General features: G+C 39.9%; 1 protein-coding gene across 2 annotated transcripts in view; it reads left to right on the top strand.

The window, feature by feature from the left end:
- Window positions 1-1525, top strand: part of HAUS3 (HAUS augmin-like complex, subunit 3) — a 17040-nt gene extending 15515 nt beyond the window's left edge. For both annotated transcript variants that reach the window (XM_008567802.1, XM_008567801.1), the window contains exon 4: window positions 627-1525. In XM_008567802.1, coding sequence (XP_008566024.1) covers window positions 627-854 — 228 coding nt within the window. In that variant the 3' untranslated portion in view covers window positions 855-1525. The remainder of the gene's footprint in view (window positions 1-626) is intronic.
- Window positions 1526-19528: the final 18003 nt, after the last annotated feature.

Here is a 19528-nt window from a genome sequence, read left to right as displayed (position 1 = left end):
CGCCTCGCTCAGCCAGTGAGCGGGAGCCGGTCTGTATGTGGGATCCGAACCCTCGGACAGGAGCGCCGCCGCGCTTCCCAAGCGGCGCACTATCCAGTGCGCCACTGGGCCGGCCCAGGACAGTTTACATATTAAGTACTCTTCAGGAAGTAAGAGTTTGCTTTGAATCACTTAAATTTACCTATCAGAAGTTGTTGCAGGGCCGGCCCGGTGGCGCACTCGGTAGAGTGCGGCGCTTGGGAGCGCAGCGGCGCTCCCGCGGAGGGTTCGGATCCCATATAGAGACTGGTCCGCTCACTGGTTGAGCGCGGTGTGGGTGCGACACCAACGGTTGCAATCCCGTTGCCGGTCGCGGTACAGGCGCAACACCGAGGGTTGCAATCCCGTTACCGGTCACGAAAAAAGACAAAAAGGAAAAAAAAAAAAAAAAAAAGAAGTTGTTGTTGCAATTAATGTCTCAAAGAATTTATATTAAACCTTTTATGGATTTTTAATTGAGTCTTATTGCTAAAATTGGGGAAGTTATTAAATCATTTAGTCTTTCCATGTAGATTACATTTTAAATTTACAGTTGCTGTTAGGAATAAAGTTCCTGAATTAAAACCATTTTTATTTTCCTCTTTTAGGTGTTAATGGAGCAGTTTCATCAAGTTGAATCTCAACTGAATAAGCTAAATCATCTCCTTTCTGATATTCTTGCTGACGTGAAAACAAAAAGAAAAATTTTGGCAACTAATAAATTGCATCAAATGGAAAGAGAATTATATGTATATTTTTTTAAAGATGAAGATTATCTGAAAGATATCGTGGAGAATTTAGAAAACCGATCAAAGATTAATGCTGTTCAAGACTGAAAATTACTAAAAGCCAAATCTTTACTACACCTGCAATGTTTTAATATTCTACAAGTTAGGAGAATATATCTAATAAACACTACCAAATTTTTTAATTTGAGGTCAATGGAACATTTTATTTAATAAATTTTAAGTATTATATCAGTTCAGTTTTTTCCTCATAAGTCATGTTTGTTGTACCAGTGCTTTATATGACTTGGACATTTGCTAGTGGTACTTAGTCCTGGTAAATTTTTACTTATAGGAAAAAAGCATTATTATATAATGCAGGTATTTTTTTAATACAATTATATCTCTTCTTTACTATTTTTTATTAGAAGTAGTAATTCTCTTAAATTTTTTTTAAATGTATAGAAATTTTGAGTCAGCATTTTTAAATTTGTGGACATTAATGTATGAAATAGTCAAGTCCCCTCATATTTAACTGTAAAGTAAAATTCTGCTGCTCAAACATTTCTTCATAATTCCCTGCTGTAGACTTTGAGACTCTTTGAATGTTCCTTCTTGCACCACAGAGTGTGTGTCAGGTTTCCACTGGCCATTGTTCATTTTAGGGGCTGGGTTCTGGGGACTCAAAAGTTTCTGCAGGACGTATCTCAGTGTGCTTTTACTTTAGTGTGACTTGTACATCATAAATGACTTTCAAATAAAATTTGAGTTTCAAAATGTCACAAAAGTGGTTGCTCAAAGGATGGATGATACTATTTTAATCTGTTGCTTTTTTTTTTTTTCGTGACTGGTAACGGGATCGCAACCCTCGGTGTCATGCCCGTACTGCGACCGGCAACGGGATCACAACCCTCGGTGTCGCACCCGCACCGCGCTCAACCAGTGAACAGACCGGTCTCTATATGGGATCCGAGCCCTCGGCAGGAGCGCCGCCGCTCCCAAGTGCCGCACTCTACTGAGTGCGCCACCAGGCCGGCCCTTAATCTGTTTCTTATGAGTGAAAATACTTAAATGTTGGATTGTATTTAATATGGGATATTAGTGTAATTATTTTAAGAGTTGGTATAAAATAATTTGAAGTAGTTTATCAGTTATTACATCAAATGCTGCTTAAGTGCCAAATTTATACATTAAATAAATTTAACATTCCTGTGTTAAATACCGTATGAGCTTTATGTGGAGCCCTCCAGAATATTCTTACCTGCTTATAATATGGAATGCTAATCTAAAAACTATAGATTTCAGGTGGTCATTGTGGAATTTTTTATCTATAACTCAGAAAATGGTCATGCTGAGGTGACAGATGAGCCCCATTAATTTTTGTAATCCATTGAACAAAAATATTTTGCCAATTGTATTTGTGTGTCATTTTAAAATTTATACTTATTAAGTAAACTTTAATATACTTGAAAAATTTGTAGCAATAAATTTTGTCATAAGATTTTGCTATCAGCTCCTCATTTGAGTGACTTTTCTTTTTCCTTTTTTACTTCTCTATTCTATCTTGGGATAGAGAGTTTACTTAAAGTTTTTCTTTTCTCCAGTAATGTAGAGAAATATGTCATCTGGTTTTCCAGTGTATGGTAGCAAATTCTTTTTAAATTGGTTCTGGACATGTTAGATATGTGATCAGTTCTTGCTGGTCTGTACTTCCTCACTCAGACCATCATCTGGTCAGCCCAGGAGGCCATAGGACTGAGCAGTGCAAGGATGGCAGGTTGTATGTCTGCCATAATTACCGAACTCAGTTATAATTATTGTGTTATTATATTTGTATATTTGAAGGTTAATGACAGCTGTTTTTCAAACCTCGGGAGTATTTGAGTAGATTGCTTCAAAATTGGCTAACTAGAAAATCTAAGTTCCTTATCTGTTTACCATGATATCCCAATTGAGCCTCTAGCTATTTCACTTCCTTGCTGCTATCCTATCTGTATTGTGACATGATTGATAACTGTTTCATGTGGTTATTAATATAGACTTTTTAAATGAAAGTCTCAATACATAAATAACTTAGTTGTGTGTCTTATTTTGAAGTCTCAAAATTAATATATAGGTATTTATCTTATGTTAATTTTACATTTAGGGTTTTATGAAAATGGAAAATTATGAGGCATTTGTAGGCTTTGATCTCTGTAAGACACCACTCTCCAGTGTTGCTCAGAAGATTATGTCTGCTATGCGTTCAGATGATGTAGTGGATTCTAAGAATTGGGGAGAGAGTACAAAGAGTAAGTAATTTTTATGAACCTTTTTATCTTTTGTCTTGAATGTTAACTATTCTTAAGACAGAATTAAAAATGAGATGTATGTAGCAAAATTATTCCATAGAACTTTATATTAAGTAGGGAAATTCCATGCCTACAAATGAAGCCCAGCTCTGGTCTCCTTTACTCTTATTCAGTGCTGACTGAGCTTCTGCTCACTAAATTTCATGTTCCCTTAATTGTTACTGCTCTAAAAATGTAATTCTCTCTTCCTTGTTCTAGACATTCCTGTCAAACATTTCCTTAGAATCTGGTTCAGATATTTAAGTATCTCAGGAGAGATGGGTTCTTTCACAGTTTCTCTTGCCTCAATTTTGCCTCTTGGGTCATTGAACCTGCACATAGTGTTTGCTATTGTGTGTGGTGAGCAAGAGAAGTATTTTTGACAATATGTGTATTGTACTGCCATAGAAATGTATAAACCCTTAGGTGGCAAAGATTAGTGGGTCTGCATATGTGTTTATGACATGGACAATAGTAAAAGCAGTGACATATGCTCACAAGTGTGGCTGAAATGTCTGTAGCATTACATTTTTTTTGCTACTGGAAAAGCAGTTTTTATTTTAATTTGCTAGTCTGGGCCAATAATTTGTGATTTGTTTCTTTTCCTACAGAGTAATGATATATAATTGAGTAATTATATTGAGATGAAATAATTGAGACTCTTATCACATATTAGCACAAAAGTGTTATAAACAGTTTCTTGTTTAAGATATAATAGTACAAAAAAAAAGATATAATAGTATTTAACATTTTGAACTATTCATATTCAGGCATCTGTTGCTTGTACACCTTATTATAGTAGAAGTCACTAATAAATGAACCAAGGGGGAATAGGAGGGCTATTTAATAATATTTATCATTAAATTTATTCATCACATTATTCATGATAAGATGAATATTTAAAGTAAATATTTAAACACTAAATAATATTTAATGACAAATGTTATTATTATTAATGATAAAGTGAATATTTAAACACTAAATATTGTTTGATATTCCCTCTATTCCCCCTAAAACACTATCAATTGCTAGATACATAGTCCACACCCAAACATTCTTACTGGTTCATTTATTATTTTGTGTACATTTTAAAATAGTAGAGCAGTGTGCACTTAACAGAGGTGGAAATATACTTCCCTTTAAAACTTATAAGAATAATGAAATACCTTTGGTAGATATAGCATGAGTCTGTTTAAAACCTTACGGCAATCAGCCCATCTCATTTGAACTCTTGTTATGCTCATAAAATACCCTGTTAAATCCTGATTTTTGTTAAGGTTATTGAGAAGATAATGGAAAAAGATATGATATTACTTTTCTGTCAGGTGTTCTCGGATTTGGAAAAATAGTAGAATTTTCATGAGAGTTCTGTACTATCTATCGCAGCATTACACTATAACTACAAACTTGCTGGCTTAAAATGATGCGTTTATTGTCACATGGTTTCAGGAGCCCGGGCATGGCTCAGCTGGGTCCTCTGCATGGTTGCAATACAGGTGTCATCCAGGGCTGGGGTCTCATCTGACGCTCAGGTGGAAAAGCATTCTTTTCCAAGCTCATAGGGTTGTCTGCAGAATTCAGTTCCTCATAGGCTTTCGGACTGGCTTTGGCTAGATCCCACGCTCAGTTCTTTTTCACGTGGTCCTCTCCACAGGCAGCCTACAATATGGCAGGTTGTGTTTTCAAAGCCAGCAAGAGAGTCTCCCTAGCAAGAGTAACAATACGATCCTATGTAATGTAATCATATACATCCTGTCACCTTTGCTGTGTTCTTTTGGTTTGAAACCAGTCAATAAATTCCACGCACACTCAAGGGTGGTGGGTTACACAAAGTTGTGAATACCAGAAGGAGCAGGGATCATGAGGCCAACTTAGAGTCTTTCCTCCACAGATTCCCACTGGTTTTATTCTTATATCATATGAATCTGAATTAAAGTTGGATTGCTGGCGGGTTGTTGATGAGTGATGCTAGACCTAGAGACTTAATTGAGTCCTAGATTCTTGTTACATACTGAGCTGTTGTTATGTCAAATCCTTATTTCTTACAAGAAAAATATTGTAAGTCAACTTTTCATTTCTGTAAGCCCATTTCATACCAAAACTAAGAAATTAATGGAAATAAACTACAATATTTGCTTTTTCAAGTTAAGTAATCCCAAACAATATTAAACCTGTGGTACATATCACTTTGGAGTCTGATTTTCTGATGTGCTAAACGTATTGAGGTGTTTCAATATAAACATCCAGTACAGATTGAACTGTTATATCTTGAAGTGAGCTTAGATCTTTATTTTAAAAGTCTTTTGCTGTGAAAAAACATTAAAAATGCAGAAACTTAAAATATAACTTAATGAATTAATATGAGAACATGCATGTGACTACCACTTACATAGCCAGCACCTCAAAATTTCCTTCCCAATTAAAACTCTCTCTCTGCTCAGAGGTAACCATTATCCTGACTTTTATGGCAACCACTTCCTAATTGCAGACATATATTGTTCCAAAGAACTTTTTGACAGAGATTACTCTTCCACTACACTGGAACCCATTCTTCCCTTCAGAGGCACACAGTTACACCACATGGCTCAGTCTCGTTGCAATCAAGTATGACCAAGTGGCCAGTTTCCTGTCAATGGGATGGGAACTCAAGTGTGTGCCATTTCCAGGGTAGGTCAAGAGAGCCGCTTTGCTTCCTCTCTGGCCCCTTTCCTTCCCCCCGGTTGGAACCTGAAATGACTCCTCTCCAACCCTGCAAATGCTAAGTGTCCTAGAGGATTGTGGAACGACGTACTGGAAGGATGCTGGCCTCCTGAGTGACTTCATGAAACACCTATACCAGCAGACACCATTCACCTCAGAACAGGAGAGAGAAATCAACATGTTTGTTCTTTAAGCCATTTGTATTGTTGGGTATTCTGTGATTGTAGCTTTGCTTTTCACTCAGAATCGGGTTCATCTGCCTTAAGTTTTTGTTTTCATTTTATTGTTCAGTAATGCTACCAAAAGTCTTTGGTAAATACTAGGGGAGAAGGAGTTATCAGGGTTGTCAGCTGACCTGGTGCCATGTATAGGATTTTGCATGTGGTTAAGCACATATTTATTGAGATATATCTCTGTGTTTTGTCTCAGTACCTTAGTCAGTTTTCTGTTGCTTATAACAGGATACCTGAAACCGGGTAATTTATAAAGAAATGAAACTTCTTACAGTTTTGGAGGCTGGGAAGTCCAAGGTCAAGGAATGCCTCTGATGACGGCCTTCCTTCTGGAGGGGCTCTCTTCTCTGTATGAAGTCACCAGTCTACTCTTATGATAACCCATTAGTCCATCAGTCCATGAATGGATCAATCCACTCATGAGGGCAGTGCATTCACCTTCTAGAGGCCCCACCTCTCAGTACTGCCACATTGGGGATTAAACTTCAACATGAGCTTTGGAGGGGACATCCAGACCATAGCAGTACCTATAGAAATTAATATTTTCTAGCACACGTTTATTGTAATTTTCTTTTTTCATTTTAACTTCTTGGACCTTAGAAGTGAATGTGGTATTTTCCAGTAATATAAAAAATATCTTTACATATATTATAAATGAATACAAGTTTGAGACCCCTAAAGATAAATCTTTGTTAAAATGCAGTTCATTAATGTGAAGCTTGTTTATTCCTACCACCTAGTGGAAATACTTGGCAATTTCAGGAACAGATACATAAAACTAATGACAGATTAGATCTATTGTGATTATATTCATTATAATCAGGAGTATATTGATAAACATTTTGTATTATTTTTATGCCTACCAAATATAAAATCCTTACATCCAGTCAGTTACCAAACCCTGAAAGGTCTTAGATTTTAGTTGCATGCCACTACCCTAATTCAGGCCCTCATTCCTTGTCACTTGTATTTTTGTAGTAGCCTCCTAACTGCTCTTTGCCTTCAGTTTCTTGCCACTTTGGTCTTTTCTTTGCTAGAATTAGCTCAGTTCTTGTCCTTTCTCTCTGCAAAATTTATCTCTAGAGACATCTCCGTGTGCTCCCACAGAGTGATCTGGCTTCAGCCTGCTCTTTTTACGTTCCACTACTTTTCCTCTTCATTTGTGCTTTATTCACATTTGACTGGGACTTCCAAACACATGACACTTTCCTGTCTTCAGCCTCTACTTACCCTTTTCTCTCTGCCCTTTGCTCGCAACTCCGAGTGTTGAAATCAGTATTTTACAAGGTTCTGCTCAAATAATACTTTGTCCATTACCAGAATGTCATATTAAAAGGAAACTTTTCTTCTGCATTAGATTGACCTTTTTACAGAGAACTGTGTTAACTGTAAGGTAGTGTTGGTTATTTGTGTAATGCTTTAACTCTTGGTGGATTTTGAGCTCTTTGAAAGCAGGGTCAGGTACTCTACTCATCTTTGAATGCTACTGTAGATGGGCTGATCTGTGAATTCAACTTTTACTGATTTGTAAGAGCTTTCTACAAACAACACATGAAGGATTTTGCTATTATATATATTACGGTAAATATTCCTTGAACATTTTTGGAGGGCCTCTTTTGGCTGGAAGAGTTTTGTTTTTAAACAAAAGCTAAGCCCATAATCCTACATTAAAAAAATTTTTTTTACATACTTATACTCACACAAATACACATACCATTTTATGTAAGACTGTCCCAAAAAGGTTTAGTTCAGGTTTTTATTTTTTGCTTGATAACACTCTCCCCTTACTGTTCACCCATGTTAACAATTTAGTATGTGCCTTTTCTATTTTTGTCCACTTCTTCCCATGATTATAATTATAGCGTGTGTATTCTGTCTGTGCCAGCCATACATTGCTCCTCCAATGGCACTAGCTGAGGCATTTGTTGCTGTGTGTCACGTTTCAGCTTCCCCCTGGCTCAGTCCTCCTGATCCCCAAGAGCACTCCCCAGTAACTTCCTGCTGGTAAATCTCAGTCTGACTCCCAAGGAACCAGATGTGTTAGAGCTGGTGCCCAGAGTGGTCTGTGAAAGTAGACGTGGGCTTTTGGAGTTGGGTCACTCTCAGGTAGGTTGGCACTGATGACTTCATCACAGATTGTAGGTGGAATACAAATGGTAGCAGTGCGGTTAAAACTAGCTAGAGACGGGCTGGTCTGCAGCTGCACAGGCTGGGGCAATACTGGGAGTCTGAGAAGTACAAGACAGTGGAGGGCAATGGCATTGGGTGGCTGTGCCTGGGGATGGTAGATCCTTGGGAAAAGACAAAGGCTGAGGGTGATTAGCAATTAAAGGCTAAATGTAAAAACCCAAAGACTTCATTGGTAGCCCGTGGAGACGCCACCTACATTGATAGACCAAGACTTAGTCCTAAGAGCTCCAGAGAAAGCTGAATCCTCAGCCCCTTGACCTCAAGGTCAAGGCCTTGCTCAGAAAGAAGGGGGACCAGACCCAGAGATATAGGATGGGAACCTTTGGATTGATGTATTTAAATTTCGAGTTCCAAATACACCTGAGACCTGCATAAGTGGCCCGTCCTCTGCTTAAAGCTAGTACACCCACTCCACTGGGGTTCCTCTCCCACCTTTGCTTGAAAACAATGCAGGGGCTTCTGTCTTGAAAAATAAAACATACTCCCTCTTTATTTTGTAATACATTAGGGAAAGTTTGTGTTTTTTTGAAAAACAGAAAAACCAAAGTTAATAATCACATTTTTCTTAAAATGTTTTACATACACACAAATTTGTGAAAGGGTACAAATGTACATTGTTCCGGATTTTTCTTTCTTGCTGCTGCCTCATCCCCTTCTGGTCATTAAATCAACAACATAACCTGGCCAAGAAGTACTGGGCCTTTTAAGGGAGTGTATGAGACAGTCCAGTCAAAGATGGGAACTGTATAGTAATTTGAACATTAAACACTGATTGTTTAAAACATTGTTAACTGATCATGGGATTTGCTATCAAGGAGTAAAGAGAACTCTAAAGAATCCAGCCATAGCAGACAGAGCAGCTTCCTCCCTTAGGGCTCAGGTAGAGTCCTGAGAGGGAAGGGACAAATTTAGAAGAGCCACTTTCCCCAAGGCTGAGCTTCATAACTTGTCAGAGAGGATGTAGATACAGCCCCTGGATGGCTGAGAAGTCTGCCGAGGTGCCACAGACAGTGGCAAAACCTACCACAGGGTATCGCTGGACTCACTGAGAAGCTGGCAGGGTGCCTGTGGAACTCAGCAGGAAGCTGCCCGTTTGCTGAAACTTGGTGGAGAGCTGGTTGCAGTGCCTGCAGAACTAGCTGGAAACTGCCAGTCAGGATGAAGCTGAAACTAGCTGGGGGTGCATGTTGCTGTGTATCTAGTACAAAGGCCACGAGCTGCAGGAGCAAGAAGAAAGGGAAGCACATGAGCCAGAGGCCTCTTCCCCTGGCAGTGTCCCCCAGCACCCACCACTGACAAAACTCAGCATTCAGCTTCAGTATTGCAAGCAGTGAGTGAGGGATGGATTTATGGCTGAGAGCCAGTCAAACGACAACTGGTACAGGGTAAAAGAGACCCTACCCAAGGGAACTACAGAACTGAACCAGCATATACAAGCACCAGCCTCATTGAGGATCTCAATGCTTGTCCTCTGGACCAGGACTGATGGTAGGAGATGCTCCCTGTTAACTGTGAGGGAGACAGGATCCTGAAATAGAGGCCAGGTGGCGGTGCCCATTAGAAGAAGGGTCGGCACGATTGTCATGAAGAGGGGGCAGGTCCCCGGGAGGAAGGGTCATGTGACATCATGGCACACACATGTGGCAGTTATTCTGGTCTTCCCAGAGGGAACTGTGGCCATTTGCTATCTTATACGTGGGGGGAGGGGGGAGAAACACACACTTAAACATATCAAGGGTACTTGGGCACAAGATCCAATATGACATTGATACCTGGAGACCTGAAGCGTCGTCATGGTCCCTCTGTTGGTGTCAAGCCATGGGGCTTCAGGCAGTAAACAGAGCCATGGCCCAGATCCTGCTCATGATGAGTCCACAGGTGGGCCCATCCAGTAGCCATTTCCCAAGTCCCCAAATGTTCTTTGGAATGGATATACTTTGTTGGAAGAATCCCCAGATATTGGTTCCTTGGCCTGTAGGATAAGAGCTATCACAGAGGAAGCCCAGTGGATGACTCTGAAACTGCCTTACCAGCTAAGATAGTAAGTTGTAAGCAGAATAGCAGCCGAGGAGGAGTGGCAGAAGTTAGTACCTTAAAGTCCTAAAAGACTCAGAGGAGAGGGCGGTTCCTGTTATAGTTGCATTTAATCTGCCAGTTAGATACTTAACAGAAGTCAGATCCTGGAGCGTAACAGTGAACACAAAAAATTTAACCAAGGTACAGCCCAAATGACAGCTGCTGGGTGGATGGATGTGGTATATGCAGCTAACAAGGCTGCCGGTACATGACATGCAATCATTGATCTGGTGGGTGCATTCTTTTCCATTCCCATCAGAAAGGGGAGCAATCAGAAAGAGTGAATATTTTCCCAGAATGGATGGTATAAATTTGCACCTTGCCCCAGGGCTGTGGTATCAAGAAGCCCACTATTTTGATGACATCATGCCAAGAAGACAGCAAGTTTGTTAAGGGTCTCTCTGTCCAAGAGATGGGAGATGAACCCTATGAAGATTAACTGGAATAGGGTTATCTATGAAGAGGTACCCTATGAAGAGTATCTGGAATAAGAAAGATTGAAGATGAGGGACAAGGAGTTCTTGGAGCAAGGAATGTGGATGGATTATGGAAATGGACATGAAGTGTATCCCACCTAAAAACACCCACCGCAGAGGACGCACCAAACAACCACGTTAGCAGAATGATTTGGCCACTTGACACCTACCAGCTTCTGTCACTCGCTGTCCCAGGGCTGGCACACTGGCTTGGTGGACACTGTGCACAGGCCCAGCAGCATATGGCACTCTCTCACTGGGGATGGTCTAGCTATTTCTCTGCTGAACAGCCAACCTTCCCACAACAGAGACCACACGCTGAGTCCCCCACAGCACCATCCTTTGAGGAGAACAGTCACGTGGTGGCAAGTTGACAACAGTGATACCCCTGCATCCTAAAAGATACAGTGATTCATCTGGACTGGAATCAACACTTTTTCCAGGAAAAGGTTTGTCTTTCCCTTTCTCGGGGCCTCCGTCAGCTCCATCATCCAAGGCCCACAGACTGATACAGGACCCCGCATATGGCCAAGGAGCTGCCGCAGTGGGCACAGGATAGCAGGGCCTCTGGGTCGCTCACAGCCACTCGCTCAGAAGCTGCCAGCCTGACAGCAGCTCAGTGGTCTGTGAAAGGTACCGCTCGGATGATACCCTGCAGTGATGGAGCAGTAACCTCCAGGGTGCAGTGTGCTCTGCAAATCAGTGACCATTATATGGTGCAGCATCTCCGGTATGTATAATAAACAGGTCTGGGAACCAAAAAGGTGGAAATCATCACTCTCAGTTACCCACCTGTGGGTTCTACAGATTTAAAGGTCCTGACTCCCAGAAGGAAAACCCTTCCACCAGGGGCACAGGAAAAATGCCATTCAGTTTCAAACTATGGCTGTTGCCTGGTCATTTCAAGCTCCTTGTGCCAAGAGACTGGCAGGCAAACAGTGTAATCTCCATCCTACTAGGGGAGATTGACCCTAGGCATCAGGAGGAGCTGTTAGTACATAACAGGGCAGGAGAGCACCCTGATTGGTTACCTCTCAGTCCCCTGATGGCAAATGCAGGGGCCATGACCAGAGAAGGGGTTAGTGACCAGGGGCTTTCCCCTCAGGGATGAAGGTTTGGGTGACTTGATCAGGTGAGACCCCCTAGACCAGCAGAGGTGCTTAACGAGGGTGAGGGGACCTTAGAATGGATAGTTGAGGAGGGGGATGAATGTCATTTGCAGCCTTGAGACCAGCTGCAGTGACAGGATGTAGTTCATCAATAACCTTCCTTTTATAAGTTTCCCCAGGAAAAGGCTCACCAGAGTTCTGCAGGAGCTGCTCCCAGAATGTGTCTGGAGCAAGTGGCTCTGAGCAGCATAGTGTGGACTGTAGTGAGCACTATGGGTGTCCAGATCCCGTTAGTACTGAAGCACTGGTCCCCAGCTTCTGGGACAGCTCCTCCTAGTGATTGTCCACTACAAGAGCTTTTTGCCCAAGGGCACACCCCTTCCCCAGGAGTGATGGATCCAGTGACTGGTTGATACTGAAGTATAAAGGCCCAGCTCCCTTGACCCATCGAGGCACAGCTCTGCAGGGCCATGCCCAGCCCAGAGAAAGCCTTCGAGTGACTTTACCTTAGCCAGCTTCTTCCTTGGCCCAGTGCAAACATTCATCTCACAGTCAACCTCCCAGGGGACCTGACCTGTGCCAGTGTGCACGCATAACATCTTCATGTACATCAATGGGCAGATCTGATCATCGTTTTAAAAAATGGGGTCATCAACTGATATACAAACTGTAAGTCATTCTTTTTAATGGAGTGATGTGGATGTTAGATATAATTTATTCATCTGTTTCCTCTCATTTGGTATCAACTTTGTTTTCAGTCCTTTGCCATAATGAGAATACTGGCAATAATGTTTTGGTTTAAACCTATTTACTGTTGTATATATTTCTATGAAACAAGAGCCAAGAGTGAGATTGGTTAGGTGATTGATGTATTTTATATCTCTGTTTTTACTGAGGTTTGTTGTTTCTCTCTCTCTCTTTCTCTCTCTCACACACACACACACACACACACACACACACACAAACGAGGGTACTTCAAAAAGTTCATGGAAAGATTTATATTCTCTTTCAATTCTATTTTTCCACGAATTTTTTGAAGTATCCTTTTGTACACACCACACACACACACACACACGCAAAAGTTTATATGTCAAAAGCTCCCTTTGGGTCACTCCTGCTTCTCCCAACTCCCAAGAGTGGAGTTTGAATTTTAAGTTTTAGTAAATATTGACAGTTTGCTTTCCAAAAAATTTCTAACTATTTGCGTTTTTACCATCAATGCGTGAATCTACCTCTTCTGCTTTATCTCCAATAATACTTAATTTGCATTTTCCTGACAACTAGTGAGATTGAGAATTATATCATATTTGTTTGCTTGTTTGGATTTGCTATTTTGTGTGTTGCCTCTTCCTATCCTTTGCTCATTTTTCTACTGAGTTGTTTGTCTTTTCTTGTCAATGTGTAAGAACTTCTTGTATAATGTGGATATTAACCCTTTGCCGATTTTTTCAAGTAGTTTTCCCAGTGCGTTTTTTTCTTTTGGATGTGATGCTAATTGTACCAGCCCTATTTATTAAACTATCCTTTTCTATTGAATTGAATACTATCTTGTTGTATATTGAGTTCTCGTAAGTTCTGGGGCCAGTTTCTGGATTGTCTGTTCTGTTCTAGAGGGCTTTACATCTACTCCTATGCAAATACCATGATGATTCAATTATAGTGGCTTTATAGTATGTTCTGGTAATCTTGCAAGGCGAGCCTTTTTTGTTTTTGTTTTTTAACTTACATTTCTTGTCTATTTTCAGATATTTAGCACTTCAAAATTACTTTATTAAATTTTTAAAAGTCGCTGTACAGGATCTAACTGGAATTGAGTTAAATTTATATTTGGAAGAATTAATCATTTTGTGATATATATCCTAATGCTATGTCTTTCCAATTGTACAGATCTTGTTTTATGCCATTTCGTAGGATTTTAGGTTTTCATATTTGAGGGCCTTGTGCCTTTTTTGTTAAATTTATGCTGAGTATAACTTTTTTTGTATTGTAAATGAAGTACTGTAAATGAAACCATCTGCATTTCTTGGTTGTTTTTGTTCCTTTAGAGGGAAGGTAGGTTGCAGTACTTAAGAGCACAGACCCCAAGCCATGTTTAGGGTTGAATCCTGGTTCTATCACTTACTGTTCAGCCCAGGCTTATTAAAATTAAAACAAAATATAAATTAGAAGTTTGTATTAATGAGGTTTCACCGAACCTCTAATTGTTCCACCGCGATATTATTCAGTCTTAGATTTTTCTCAAACCTTTAATGCTTATAAGTTTCCTACAAAATTTTGACCTTGGGTTTTCAGAATCAAGTATTCAAATACAAATGCCAAGTTATGATTTTAATAAACATTTCATAATTACACAGAGCTGTCTTCGGTTGATTTGAAGATACTTTACATAAATATTTATTGCCATGGTAATATGTATTTTGATTGTGAATTTTATTACATTGTTTTAAGGAAGTTAATAATGAATAAATAGCATGATGATTGAGGCTATTTTCAATATTTAGCTAATTGAATGATTTAGATTTCAATGTTTCTTTTTTGTTATTTTTAAAAGCGGCAGAAGTGATAAAGAAATCCAGTGCTAAGTATTCGGTACTATTCCAAGATGAAAAGAATCAATCACTGGAAAAAAAGGTAACGGGAATATGAATATGAATAATTCCAAACAGAAAACTTGCATTTGTTCAGCAAATACTATTAAGTATCCTACTGTATGCTAGGCACTGTAGAAGGTGGCTCTTGCTCTTCAGGAGTGTATCCACAGTTTAATCTGGATGAGGTGAAGGGAAAGATGGAGATACAGTGGATCTCTGCACTACAGCGTGTTGAGTGCCATGACAGGAGTAAGTCACAGCGCTTGGGAACGGGACATCTAACCCTGTTTCTGTGCTGTTTTACTTTGCTTTTCTGGGTGGTAGGGAGAAGAGTCTGGAGCGTCTTTCTGAAGTATGGAAATTGCATCTGAGTTGAGATTTATTGGGCGATTAGGAGTTGGTCAGCCTAAAGATCCACACCGCTAGAGAGTGGAGGAAGTGTGTGGGAAATTTCAGGTTAGGGGAAGGGAGCTCGGAACTTTGGAGTCGTGGAAATAAGTAGAAGTTCAGAAAGGCAGGGGTATGACACTCACAGTGGATGAGTTATGTGGTTTGGGCTAGAGAGGAAATAGAAGAAGAAGTCATATCACTAAGGACCTTGTGTATAAAACTGGTGGAGAAAAGAATGGACTCTGGAGCAAACTACGCATGTTCAAGTCCCAACCTAACTTAATTTAAACTTAAACTTCCTATAGTAAAATAAGAATTATAATAGGACCTATCTCAGGTTAATAGGATGATTAGTTGCCCTTGGAGTGGAGGGAGGAGTCGTCTTCCACAGAGAACGGACTCTTCTCTTCAGCCCCCTGTAAGCAAATGGAAAGTGCATCTCCGTGGTGTACACACCGTGCTTCTTGGGTCCCTAAGGCGGAGGCCTTCAAACTTTTTACTCCCTTTCTCAAAAGAAGTTTGAAAAACCATGTACCTCCTGACGTATTTTAAAGTTGAAATTTAAAATTCTTATTACAAGTTTAAAACATTGCAAAGGGCATGATTCCTGGTGTATTATTAATCTTGACATTTAAAAAACTGTTATATCACTGTTTAAAATATATCCACTACAATTAAATACTGCACTCTGGCAACTTGATATCCACAGTCATCCTTATAAAAAAATACATGAGGGCCGGCCCAGTGGCGCACTGGAGAGTGCGCCACTTGGGAGTGTGGCGGCGCTCCCGCCGAGGGTTCGGATCCCATGTGGAGACCGGTTCCCGGTCACTGGCTGAGCGCGGTGCGGGCGCGACACTGAGGGTTGCGATCCCGTTACCGGTCAGTAAAAAAGACAAAAAGGAAAAAAAAAATACATGAGCAAGATCTTCTTCAATAACCTGAAATTTTATATTTTTTTCTCCTTGAATTCCTTTTCTTGTATACTCCTCCACAGCATTTTTATTTTTTTATTTTTATTTTTTTTTCCTTTTTGTCTTTTTTCGTGTCCGGCAACGGACCGCAACCCTCAGTGTCGCGCCCGTACCGGACCAGGACCAGCAACGGGATCGCAACCCTCGGTGCTGCACCCGCCCCTCGCTCAGCCAGTGAGCGGGAACCGGTCTGTATGTGGGATCCGAACCCTCGGCGGGAGCGCCACCACGCTCCCAAGTGGCGCACTGTAGCAGTGCGCCACCGGGCCGGCCCACAGCATTTTTAATTAATATAATGTTATGCTTGAAAGTCTGTTCTTGAAAGCTATATATTTCTCTGCAATAAAATGAGTATAAATTTAAATTTTCTGTGACATATGACCAAGTGTTAAAACATTTTCTTTGAAAATTATTTTTAAAGTAATATTAGGGCCGGCCCGGTGGCACACTGGAGAGTGCGCCACTTGGGAGCGCGGTGGCGCTCCCGCCGAGGGTTCGGATCCCATGTGGAGACCAGTTCTCGCTCACTGGCTGAGTGCGGTGCGGGCGCAGCACCGAGGGTTGCGATCCCGTTGCCGGTCCCTGGTGCAGGCATGACACCGAGGGTTGCGATCCCGTTACTGGTCAGTAAAAAAGACAAAAAGGAAAAAAAAAAAGGAATATTAAAACATAATTGCTCAAAGAAACATATATGTATTATAAATTTGAAAATAAACCTTAAAAATAAAGTAAATGAATCCTGAAATGAAGTGGATAGGAATGCTGTTTCCCTCTCAGGTAGTTAATTTGAGGATCTATCAGTGTATATCACACATTGATAGAATGGGACAGGAAGAAAATAGCTGCTGAGCTGTTTTTAAAAAAATTTTTAGTAGATAGATTAACATATTATCACACAGGTTTTTTTGGTGGTTTCATTTTCTCTATAAATGGCCTTTACTTGGAAGTTGTAAGTTATTAATCTTCACTCTTCAGGCACATATGCAACATTTACCCATCCATGGCGTCTCTCATTACATGCGTGATTCCTAGAACAGGGTCAGGTTGGAGGCTTTTTGAGCTCCTGCCTGCTCCAGCCTGGTGATTCAGATATGCACACCCGCCTTGGTTGAGAAAAATCACTGCCCCAGGAGACACTACAGCGTTTCGTTAGAAAGTCTGATTATAGATAATAGGAAGATTGCGTCTCCACATTACCTTAGACAGGTTCTACCAGGAATTAGTTTGGTTTATAGATCCTTCTTATGAATCCGTGTTCTAATGAAATATTTTCCATTTTACTGTAGAGTCTTAAATCTTTAACAAGCCAGACATCAAGAGGCTCCCTTCAGCCCTCGCCTCAGTCCTCTAGACTCACACTCACAGACCAGCTGTCTCCTGACCAAAAACAGAGGAGTGTCAACTCAGTGGCTCTTTCCAGTTGTTTAATTCCACAGTGTAATCAAGAAGCTTCAGTTTCACACAAAGTGGAGAGTAAAAGAAGTCGTTTCCTAAAGAAAAATATAGATGATGAAAATAAGGAATGCACAAATCCTAAAAGAAAACATCTTACATGTAATAATTCATCAGAGAAAACAAGTAAACATATGGCATTGGAAGAAGATGCTGATGAGACTGAAGCCTACCTAAATTCTGCGAATTCAAAAGATTTTAAAAAACATTTTTGTGACATTAGGTATTTGGATGATTTGGCAAAAAGCCAGCTGATTGAAATGCTCAAACAGGCAGCAACCCTAGTCCTAACTCTGATGTATAAGGATGGTTCAACCCAACTAAGAGCTGACCAGGTTAGTAAATAATGTTGATTTTTGTTTGTTTTGGCACCATAAATGAAGTCCATTTTCTTAGTGTCTGATTTTGATAGGAGAGCTAGAAATAAGATTCTAAGCCTTCTCCTCCCTGCTGGTGTTAAGTGATTGTCAATGTATAGTTCCCATCAGTTGTTTAGGAAACTGCCAAACTGTTTTGCAGAGTAGGTGCACCACTTCACATTCCACCAGCAATGAATGAGGGCTTCAAATTCTCCACCTCCTTTCCAATACTTGTCATTGTCTGCCTTTTTTATTTCAGCTATTCTACCAGGTGTGAAGTGGGATTCCATTGTGGTTTTAAGTTGCATTTCCCCAATTACTAATGACATTGAGTATCTTTTCATGTGCTTATTGGCCATTTGTTATCTTCTTTGGTGAAATGTCTATTCAAATTTTTTGTCCATTTTTAAACTGGGTTATTTGTGTTTTATTTTGGATTTGTAAGAGTTTTTATATATTCTGATACAAGTCCCTTGTATGATTTACAGTTCTCCCAATCCATGGCTTATTTCTTAAAAGTTTTGGATGGTATCTTTTGAAGCACAAAAATTGTTTAATTTGATGAACTCCAATTTAGTAATTTTTTTTCTTTTTTGGGGGGGGGCGGGTCAGTAAGGGGAGCCGAACACTTGACCTTGGTGTTATTATACTGTGCTGTAACCAGCCAGCCACTTAAATTATTAATATTATTATTACTATATTTTTTTGGTGGCTGGCTGGTAAGGATATCCGAACCTTTGACCCTGGTGTTGCAACGCCTTGCTCTAACCAGCTGAGCTAACTGTCCGGCCCTAATTTTTTTCTTTTATTGCTTATACTTTTGTTATTATATCTGAGAATGCTTTGCCTATTGCATGTCTTGAAAATTTACTGCTTTTTTCTTTTAAGAGTTTTATAGTTTTAGCTCTTACATTTAGATCTGTAACCCATCTTGAGTTAATTTTCATGTATGGTGTGAGATAAGGGCACAAATCCACCCTTTGCATGCGGCTCTCCAGTTGTCCCAACACCATTTGTGGAAAAGACTCTTCTTTCCCCATTGAAGTTTTTTGGCACTTGTATTGAAAATCAATTGGCTATAACAGTTTACTTCTGGACCTACAATTCTTTCCCTTAATCTTTGTGTCTTCCTTATGCCAGTGCTACACTGTCTTGATTCCTGGAACATTGTAGTAGCCTTTGAAATCAGGAAGTGTGAGTCCTCCAACTTTATCTATAATCTATAATTTTAGGAGTCTTCCCGTCTTATTAGTATTCAGTTTTCTGATCCTTGAGCATGGGATGTCTCTCCACTTATTTAAAATTTTCATTTCTTTTTTTTTTTTGCAGCTGGCTAGTATGGGGATCAGAACCCATGACCTTGATGTTATAAGGCTGTGCTCTAACAAAAAATTTTCATTTCTTTTAACAATGCTTTATAGTTTTCAGGGTAGTATGCCAGACTTGCTTTACTTTTCATTTTTTAAAGACATTTTGCTGGCTAAAGAATGTAAGTCGATAGTTTTTTCCCCATTAGTTTAAAGGTGTTATACCACTGTCTTCTAACTTGCTTTATTTCCCACAAGAAATCTGCTATCATCCTTATTTTTGTTTCTGTCTACATAATGTATTTCCTCACCTCTGCCTTCTTTTAAGGTTTTTTTCTTTATCACTGGTTTCAGGCGACTTGATTATGATATAGTTTTCTTGGTGTAGTGCTCTTCATGTTTCTTGTACTTGGGGCTTATTGATCCTTGTTGTTCTATAGATTAAGCTGGGGAGAAATGATGTACTTATGTTGAGTTTTCTAATCCTTGAGTATAGTATGTCTTAGTTATTTAGATCTTCTCTGATTTCTTTCATCAGCATTTTGTAGTTTTCAGTATACAGGTCCTGTACATGTTTTGTGGATTTATACCTATTTCA

The sequence above is a fragment of the Galeopterus variegatus genome, unplaced genomic scaffold (genome assembly GCF_000696425.1).
Source record: "Galeopterus variegatus unplaced genomic scaffold, G_variegatus-3.0.2 Scaffold347, whole genome shotgun sequence".
Taxonomy (NCBI): Eukaryota; Metazoa; Chordata; class Mammalia; order Dermoptera; family Cynocephalidae; genus Galeopterus; species Galeopterus variegatus.
Note: the sequence above shows the minus strand (reverse complement) of the source record. Positions and strands in the feature narration are given on the sequence as shown.